This window comes from Apis dorsata, unplaced genomic scaffold, assembly GCF_000469605.1.
Source record: "Apis dorsata unplaced genomic scaffold, Apis dorsata 1.3 scaffold_74, whole genome shotgun sequence".
Lineage (NCBI taxonomy): Eukaryota > Metazoa > Arthropoda > Insecta > Hymenoptera > Apidae > Apis > Apis dorsata.
Genome location: NW_006263372.1, coordinates 239,148 through 249,687, shown reverse-complemented (window position 1 = coordinate 249,687; position 10,540 = coordinate 239,148). Strand labels below are relative to the sequence as shown.

General features: G+C 23.0%; 2 protein-coding genes across 6 annotated transcripts in view; one reads left to right on the top strand and one right to left on the bottom strand.

Moving 5' to 3' along the window:
* Positions 1–7,317, top strand: part of LOC102681670 (eyes absent homolog 4) — a 12,625-nt gene extending 5,308 nt beyond the window's left edge. Inside the window, exons 2-9 of one of the 5 annotated variants that reach the window (XM_006610379.2) lie at positions 973–1,094; positions 2,886–3,051; positions 3,933–4,116; positions 4,188–4,323; positions 5,078–5,161; positions 5,749–6,014; positions 6,171–6,627; positions 6,776–7,317. In XM_006610379.2, the coding sequence (XP_006610442.1) occupies positions 983–1,094; positions 2,886–3,051; positions 3,933–4,116; positions 4,188–4,323; positions 5,078–5,161; positions 5,749–6,014; positions 6,171–6,627; positions 6,776–6,957 (1,587 nt within the window). In that variant the 5' untranslated portion in view covers positions 973–982 and the 3' untranslated portion in view covers positions 6,958–7,317. Of the gene's footprint in view, positions 1–972; positions 1,147–2,881; positions 3,052–3,932; positions 4,117–4,187; positions 4,324–5,077; positions 5,174–5,748; positions 6,015–6,170; positions 6,628–6,775 lie in introns of all 5 variants that reach the window. The other 4 variants (XM_006610378.2, XM_006610380.2, XM_031507992.1 and 1 more) reach the window with 4 other exon arrangements.
* Positions 7,318–9,451: 2,134 nt separating this feature from the next.
* The window catches only part of LOC102681013 (digestive cysteine proteinase 1), a 2,796-nt gene continuing 1,707 nt past the window's right edge, over positions 9,452–10,540 (bottom strand). The window contains exons 8-11 of the mRNA XM_006610375.2: positions 10,423–10,523; positions 10,212–10,343; positions 9,792–9,981; positions 9,452–9,688 (exon numbers count right to left, since the gene is read on the bottom strand). Of these exons, the coding sequence (XP_006610438.1) occupies positions 9,504–9,688; positions 9,792–9,981; positions 10,212–10,343; positions 10,423–10,523 (608 nt within the window). The 3' untranslated portion in view covers positions 9,452–9,503. The remainder of the gene's footprint in view (positions 9,689–9,791; positions 9,982–10,211; positions 10,344–10,422; positions 10,524–10,540) is intronic.

Here is a 10,540-nt window from a genome sequence, read left to right as displayed (position 1 = left end):
AAAAATAAAGAAATTAAAAAATTGTATAATTTATATATATTATTTATATATAATTTATATATATTATTATTATAATTTAAATATATTTTTTATATTTAATATCTAATTTTATCTTCAAATATTGATTTATTACAAAGTTCTTTAATTTATAATATTATTTAAGATTAAAATATAAAATATTTATCCGCACTGAAAATTTTGAAAATAGTAGATTATTTTAAAAGATTTGATAAACATTATAAGAATTATCATTTTGCACGTGTAAAACAAACTGTGATAGATTCGAAATTCCACACTGAGAAAATTTCATGAAAGTATGATCTACTCACTAATATGCAAATAAGATTGACATGTTATCAGGAATGTCTATCACTCATAATACTATATCGATAATACTATATCGATACTATATCAAAGAGAAATATCTATATTTATTATATTTTAAAAATTAAAACATCTTTATTTTTTAAATGAAGAGAAATGTTTACAAAAATTGAAGATTTAGAAATTTAAATTATATATAAAGTCTTTCTTTATGATTAATTAAGCTATTTTATCAACAAATTTTATGATTAATTGATCATATGGTTAATCAATCATTTATTCGATGATTAAGAAATTCAATATTTTGAAATTTTATATATAATAAATGAAATTTTAAAACTTAAAATCTAAAAATAATAATATAATGATCAAATTATAGAATCTTGAGACGGTCAACTTTCTTCACATTTCATTAGAATTAATCAATTCAAACTAAAAAATAAATCAATAATGAGTTTTGAAACTTTTACTTGTCTCTAATAAAAAACAAATTTTCCTAAATTAATAATATTTCTAACAGATAATAAATTATTATAAATAATTCACTATTTTAAATTATTATTTCTTATCTTTATTTAAAATAAAACATACTTAAATCTGATTCTCAATCATCATACTAAATCGCAACTTTATTCTCTTTTCTCTCAGGCAGAGTGATATGTTAACCGAAGACAATGATCCAACGAAACCAGCAGGCGTTTTAGATAATGCTGGCAACGTGTCATCGTCGACAGAGGCCTCGGTACAGCATCCTCGAGCCGCAAACAATGGTAAATAAAGCTCCTCCATTCCGGGTCCATTTAAAAGGCTACCCTTTTAAAGGTCCGTTTACAAATCATCCCTATTTCTCTTTCTTTTTATTGATTAATCAATTTATTTATTTATTTATTTTTACACACATATATAAAATTTTTATTGATCAATTCATTTATTTATTTTTTTTTTTTCATATTTTTTATACACACACACACATATATACAAAATTACAACCATGAAAAAAATCTTTCATGAAAAGAATTGCAAAATTTGTGTTTGTAAGGTAGCAGCGCGCAATGATAACCGAAACCTCCAATAAAACGGTTTAAATTCAACGTTTCGAAAAGGCTTCCGTCTGTATTTCCCGCTTCCCTTTTGAACGTGTATATCGCCAGTCGATTGAATTAAAACGAGATACCTGGTCGTTGATGGTATGCCGCACTGTTCTTCACTTTTATAAAACTTTGATATAGAATGGTTTTTGTAATGGACTGTTCGTGCTTTTATAACATCACTAATTGTTTGTGTAATTAATTGCGCGATGCAGTTCGAATTGAAACGAAATATTTTCATCACAATGATAATGGCTATTGCTGACTTTTTTCGATCATATAAAGAATTTTCACTATGTTAATCCTTTCAAAACAGATTTTTCTTTTATTTTTATCTTCTGATATTATAATAATAGTATTATATAGTAATAATAGTAATAGTAATGGTATTACAATTTAACTATATATTATAGTAGTATATAATAGTATAATATAATATATAAAAAGTTAAACTTCTAAAATGATATATATAATGATAAAATATGATATATATAATGATATGATAAATACGGAATATTTGCAAGTAAAATGTCTCAAACTTATTAAAGTTACAATGAGAATGTTAATATTTTATTTTAATATTTTAAAAAAAAATTCGTTCGTTGTTACTAAATATTTTTCTCCGCATTTCTTCATATTTATTCACTTTTCTATTTTATTTTATTTATTATTGATAAAAAAAAAGATTGTTTGCTGTTAATTTTAAGCAATAAACTTCTATTTTAGACAATATCAACAAGAAATAAGAAACATAGATCAAATATTTCTTCAGTTTTATTGTTAGGAATAAATATAGTAACATATAATCTTGAAATCAAAACAGAATCCTTTCTGTGTATATTCTGTATATATAAAATATTTTAATTTCATTCGATAATTTCATTTTATTTGAGTTCAACAAATTAGGAAATACAAGTGTGATCAAATAACGCATTTTAATTTTTTATTTTAAAGTTATTTTTCTTTTTTGAAAAAATTTTAGAATTTTTTATTAAAAAGAAAGATTTTTTTTAGTTCAATGTGATAAAAAAATTATTTTGAAATTTTTAACTTTTCGTGACTAAACAATAGTAAAAATTGATTGTAATTGATAATTGATTATAAATCGAATCGTTTTATAAATTTTAAATGAATTTTGTGCAAAATATTTAATTTTTTTCATTTATTTTTTCTATTATTTCATTTCACTTACACACAATGGTGTTTGATAGATACATTAAATTATCAATATCATGTAATATTTCAATAAATTATTAATTTATAAGAACAACAATATTATCAACTTGACTTTTTAAAATTATAGAATCAATTCAAATAGAAAAAACTAAAATTTCTTATTTTTAATGAAAAAAACTGAACAAATTTAGTCATAATAGAATGTTCTATGTTTCTTAATGTTGTAATAATACAATAATACCGAACATATTTTAATTAAAAACACGTGAACGTGAATCGTTTTGCTCATACTGGCAGAGACAGAAGTCAAAAACGAGGTGCAAGATTGTCCCGAAACCGACAGCGTGCCCAGCGGAGAATTGTATATCGATGAGAATGCAGAGGAAAAGGAACAAGAATATCCGGATTCTATGGAAAAGGCAGATTACAGTTCGTTGTACGGAGCCAATCAATATTATAACAGGCACGTATTTCTCATGAACTATATATATTCTTTTTCTTGAAATTATTCTGATTTTTAATAATAAAAAATCATATTGCAATATTCAAATAGAAAGAAACTGACGATCAATTTATTTCTTCGAATCTTTGTTTATAACTTCGATTATAAAATATATAGATATACTTAAGTTCTATAAGTATATTATTTTATATAAATATTTTATATTATCATATTGAATAATTGTTATAATATTTATGTTAATAATATTTATTAGAAACATTTTTTTTGTTAAAGATTAATTATGATAAATTATTTCATAAAATAATAAAAATGAACATGTTATAGGTTCAGAACCATTTTTGCTTTGAAAGATAAAATAACAAACGTCTACAAATATCTACTCTCTTTTTCTTATATGATTCATATAGAATTTATTTCTTGCTAAATACACATTTTTATGTCAATTTCTCACGAAACTCAAATTTCAGTAGCTTTGCTTTAAAAAATATTCGACGTTAAAAATTTAATATATGTCAACAAAAATTTACATTTATCTCTCTAAAAAGAAAGAAAAAAAAAAAGAAATTCCGAAGTTTTTTATAATACATATTTTTATCTGCTATATTATGTTATGTATGTTCCATATATGTTTTTTTATACATATATTTATCTATTATATTATAATATATATTATAATTTATTCATTTTTAAAATATTTTTTTAATATTTCATTATTTTCCTATATTCTACATTATATATTATTAAAAAATTTCATTACTTTATATCTTTATGTTCCTAACCTTTATGCTACGTATCTCACTGAATTATTAATACTTATGTAATCCTTTAACCTACTAAACATTAATAAATGTACATTTAACATAGAAACTTTATGCCGTTAGTTTATACAACTCGCCACCCTATGGGTCAACCACAGCTGGAAAAAACACCTCAAGCTTGCAAAGTTCTTACCTGACCTCGTACACAACGCCAAGCTCCATGACTCAATACTCGTCTTACGCCACGTACAATAGTGGCACCACAAATTTTCCTAATGTGGCTCAAAATATATCACCATCTTCACAGGTATTAAAAACTCTGAAGTTTATTTTATTTATTATTTTCCAACGTTATCATTTGTTTTTATGATTTTTCAGAAATTAGATTACAGCGCCTATAGTAGCAGTTTATACGGAAATGACAGGGTACCATTACAGTATTCCGGATATTATCCTATGCACAGTTACCATGCAACACCCACCTCATTTAACATTGGAAACTTAAATTTTGCTGGTAACGTTCCTTTGGTTTTTTTTTTTAATTTTTGATTAGTTATATTCTTGTGGAATAAATTCCGAGATGAAAATTTCATCACTTTAATAAAATCGAAATTAATTCCAATTATTATTCCCATATTGCATGAGAATTGTTGAATTTCCTCTTTGTATTACATCATACAAAGTGATTCATTAGAAATAGAATTGTTTTCTGATTGTATTATTTGCTGAAAAAACAAATGAATATTAATTATAATATTAAATATTACAATATTGTATAAATACAATATTAAAAAAATAATTATAAATCTTATTATTTTTTAAATTATTAATTGTAAATCTTATTGCTTTATTATTTTATATTATTTATTATTATTTATTATTTTATATTATTATTTATAAATTGTAAATATATTAATAAGAAGAAAAAGTACAAGTTTCATAGAAAAAGTTATTTATATGTAAAAATTTTTTAAGGATAAACTTTAATTTCATTAAATCTTCTTAATTAAAATTTTTTTTTCTTATTAAATTAAACAATTTGATGTTAGTAAATATTGTTTTTTGACTTATAAATAATTTTTATTTTTTTAATTTATTTAAAAAAATTTATAATTTATATGTTTATTTCATATTTCAAAAATAATATGAATGTTTTTATTTGCTATTTCCATTTATATAGAAATATTTTGTTGTATTTTATATATTATAACAATTACGATTTATTTTCAATTATGATTTATAGTAACGATTTCCTTCTTTGTAAAAAGATTCGACAAAATCTGCACTTACCTTGGACGCAACAACTCACGATGCTAGCGATCTTACCGCACGAGAAACCGCAAACATCGAAGGTAACACGATTCGTACGTGTGATTTTATATCTCTATTTTTTGCGTCGTTATCTTCTCCTTGAATATGTTGCAACTTTAAAAAATAACTAATAAAATAAATTATAAAAAAAATTTAAAATGATATTTCAGAAATTACATCTTAAGAGATCTTAAAATTATAAAATTATTAATATTCAAATAACAGCAATAAATAATAAGTATATAGATATTCAAAAAAATAGTTTTTGCGATCATAGATTGTACTTGTGATTACGCAAACAATTGTATGTCTTTCTTAAATTTATGTTAAATATTCTTATGTTAAATTTCTCATAATAATAATTTTAATATTTTTTTATATATAATAAAATTATATATAATATTATATATAATATATATATAATATTATATATAATAATTTTAATAAATTTCTCGTAATAATAAATTTCTTAATAATAATTTAAAAATAATTTGTTTTACGTATTTTTTTTATTATATGAACAATATAAATATTTATACTTATTTTTTTTTTAGAATGAAAAATATAAAAATATATACTTATTAAAAAAGAATATGTGACATAATATTATTCTATGAATATGTTTCAGGAACGACAGCGAAACCTTGCAGACGCGGAAGACGCCAAAGCGGAAGTGGAAATAGTATAGGTTCTGCGGACACGACAGAAGCCGGTCCTGACCGGATATTCATTTGGGATCTAGACGAAACCATAGTTGTATTTCACTCTCTACTTACTGGACAATTTGCAACGAAGCACCGTAAGGATCCGGCTCTTCTGGCCCAAGTGGCGTATAGAATGGAGGAGATGATATTTAATTTGGCCGATACTCACTTTTTTTTCAATGATGTCGAGGTATTTCTTCGAACATATATTTTCATTATTTCATGAAGAATTAAAATACTTTAATTAAAAAATAATAAATCTTTTTTATTAATTATTATTTATTAAATTGCATTATTTTTGTATAATTTATATCTTTGACAATAACTTTTTTGATTTAACTTTTAGGACTGTGATCAAGTGCACATCGATGATGTATCATCAGATGATAATGGACAAGATTTATCTTCTTATAATTTTGCCAATGATGGTTTCCAATGTGCGTCTACAAACAATGGTATTTGCTTGGCTTCTGGTGTAAGAGGTGGTGTTGATTGGATGCGAAAACTAGCTTTTCGTTATCGAAAAATTAAAGAAATCTATAATAATTATCGAAATAATGTTGGCGGTTTGTTGGGTGCTGCGAAACAAGAACAATGGTTGCAACTTCGTTCAGAGATCGAAGTATTGACTGATAATTGGCTAACGTCTGCTGTAAAATGTCTGAGTCTTATAAATAAAAGAAGTGACTGCATTAACATTCTAGTCACTACCACACAATTAGTACCAGCTTTATCGAAAGTATTACTTTTTGGAATTGGTGGAATATTTCCAATTGAGAATATTTATTCTGCTTCAAAAATTGGTAAGTTCTATAAAAATATTTAAGTATTTAGCTTAAAATATTTATTATATTTATGATTTAAATTGATATATAATTAATATATGATATATAATTGTTATTAATTATATTATTTATGTAATAAAAGTTGTATAAGTAATATATATTTTAGGAAAAGAAAGTTGCTTTGGAAGAGTAGTCGCGCGATTTGGTCGAAGATGTACGTATGTGGTAATAGGCGATGATACTGACGAAGAAACGGCAGCACGTGCCCACAATTTCCCATTTTGGAGAATAAGTAGTCATTCGGACACACAGTCATTGTATAACGCCTTAGAAATGGGATTTCTTTAAACAGAATACATTTATAAAAAAAAGTAGGATTAAGAGGAATGGAAAGTTTCAAAATATGTCTAAAATGAGAAATATCTTAGTTCGTTAAATGGCAACTTATATAAAATATTTCTATATTCTCTACTATCGATAATGAAAGTAAAAAAAAAAAAAAAAAAAAAAAAAAGAGTAAAAAGAAACGTTTTTATCAAGTGAACATTTTAAACATTCCTACTATATCGATCGTAAATTGAGGATCGATTGTTTCTCAAGATCGCTATATACGATTATCGATCATAGTTATTTATCGATCGTCAAATGCGACCGATCGGAGCAGGGTCCACAAGTGATATACAATGAAAGTAAAAGAAAAAGACAAAAGTGAAAATTAAAGAGTTATATATAATATTAATATTTCTAATTAATTCCTGCACGTTTTCGACCGTGAAAATTAATTTGTTGAAAACTGTATTATCGTGTACTTAAACATATTGCTCTACAAATGTACGTATAAAAATTAAAGTGGTCGAAAAAAATTAAATCTTTAAGCAGGATAATGTTACACGTAATATTCATTAGTTATGTAATATTTTGATCGCTGTATATTTCGAAATCTTACGGAATTTTATATGAATATTGTGATACAGTTTAATCCAATTATTTAATTATAGTATGATCCCAGTAAATGTAATAATATTGATACTTTTTGACATAGTAATTCGTGAAAAGTATAGTCATTGTTTTATTAGTTTCATTATATAAGAATATTTGACTGAAATATTGTGCATCTTTAACATTTATTTCTTCACATATATTACATATAAGAATACTTGTTTCAATCTATTTCGAATTATCTTTAATCAGAAATAGCACATATACATCGCGTGTAAAATTTTAGTATCATTAAAGTTTTTAATTTTATGATAATATTAAAGATAGTTAAGTAATATTTTTAAAATATATAAAGTTATATTGTATACTTGCAATTTTAATTCATAAAAAGGAGAGATATAATTTGAACCAAAGTTAATGCCATTATAAAATAATTATAAAATTTATTTTTCTCTCCTTTTTTTTTTATATATATATATCTTATATTAATTAAGAATACATTTGTGAAAGAAAAAAAAAAAACAAACGTAAAAATATTTTGCATATATGAGTTTAAAAAATTTTATTCCGTGTATTAATTTATGATACAATATTGTGTCAATTTTTTTATCAAATATATAATAATAGTGCCGTTATATGAAGATTATCTATCGCTTCATAATATAATAATTGAAAATTTACTCTTAAAATTATAATATCGTGTAAAATATGATTTAATCGACCGAACAGCACAAAATTGCACAAGTTATAAAGAATTGAAAACGTAACGAAAACTACTTTTTAATATGTAATATGCAATATGATTTTTTGATTGAAAATGATGTATTAGATTTAAAACACAAGAAGATGAAGATTATATTAAATAATGGAATTCATTAAAAATTAATTTTTTTAAAAATATATTCTGAACAAAAATGTTTCATCTTTTAAATGTATTATTTATATTTTTTGAAAAATTAATTTTCTTAAGTAAATGTATTATTACGTTAAATCGATAATTACATATTACACTGATCAATTATGATAAATTTAAATGAAATCTGAATAGAATTGATGATAAAAGAAATGATATAATATTATCATGCAAAAGTTTTCATACAATCGAAAAATTAATTAAATTATATTTTTATGTTTTAAACATTTTCAATTTGATTTATGTAATAATTCTTTCAATTGTATCTTAAAAAATATTCAATTCTATATTATATTAAACGCACAGTAATGTAACTCTTTCAGTATATACTTATCAGTATATAATTATTTTATAACAATTTAAAAAATTGTATTACGCAAACTGTGCCTATTGAAATTACATATATTTTTGTAAGTAATTGTTATTATAATTCCGGCATCAGGCTTTCCAACACATAAACAATAGTTTAACATTAATGTCATAGAATTGTCTGTGTATAATTTTATCTATTTTTTGTAGTATTTTTCAAATGAGAACATGATATTGTTTAATTATGTAGCTCTTTATGTTCTTTTATGCTTTTTATAACAAGTAAATATTACTTTGCGAATTAACAAATTGCAATTGTACGCAATTTGTATTTACATTGTATAAAATTTTAATCCAAAATTTATGGTATTTTTACATCATTTGTTATTGAACCATTTTAGTAATAGAAACAAAGAAAACAAAAATTATAAAACCGCTTTTAAATACTAAAGATTTTCAATAAAAATCATTTTGTTTATGTTTAAATAATATTAATTCACATACATATAAACGTTTTAAAATTTCATATTATTCAAATAACATATACTTTGAACAATTTATTTTTTTATATTTATAGCATACATTTATATTTCTAAATAATTATAAAATATCAATTTTTAAATATCATATTTAAAAAAAAAATATAAACCTGTGATTTTTATAAAAACTTAAAACTTAAACTTTTTCATATACTTTTACATTAAAAACATAAAAATAATATTGGTTATTTTTTTTACATGGTAACATATGTTGGAGTTGTTAATACACCACAATTATTTTTTTCTTGAGACATAAGAATATATCCGTCGTTACCCCAGTAATTTGACCATGAATTTTTGATTAACCAATAATCCTTTCCATTTATTTTGCCATAGCCGACAGCTAAAACTGCATGATCTAGCGACTCTTCTGTATTACCTATAAGCAAAATTTTATTATTTTATAAAAATTTTACAAAATTTTATTATATTATATTTTATTATTTTTGATAAAATATTTAGAAAATGTTATATTTACTTACCACAAGTTGGTTCATAATATATTCCATGAGAATAAAATGAAAATGTTTTATGAGATGCATCGATTGCAACTGAAATTGGACCATGCTTTGCAATAGCAATTTTTAAAGCATTAGCATCGCCTGATGTTACGTTTACATAACCAGTAATTTTTGCTATCATTGAAATATTATTTACATGACAATAACCATCCTAAACAGATAAATAATTGAAAATAATTTTCAAAATTTTTTAATTAAGATAATTAATTTTTTAAGTTATTAAATTTTTAAATTAAGATTTTATTAAAATAGATAAGAAATATAGATCATCGTTATAGATAAGAAATATATCATTAAGATAATGAAAAATTTATTTATCTTTAATTATATATGTCTATGTTGATGTTGTCTGTAAAATAGTTGTATCTAAAATCTATTTACTTGTCCAAGATAACCACCATATTCATCTTCTGTAGGCAAACCTCCATGCTTCATGATCCATTGGTACGATCTAAAATCTTCACCACCATCACAGCCATTGTTTCCAAAACCCCATGAACAATCAATAAGTGCCTATAATCATGGAATATCATAATAAAATATTTTTTTTATTTATAATATTTATATTTAATTATATTTTAAGTTTTTTTACCTGTTGAGATAAACGCACTAATTTACCGTACTTCATGAAATACGCGCCTTCAACTGCACCAGTTGTGCCAAAACTCCAACAAGATCCACAAACAGATTGATCTATTTAATTGAAAAAA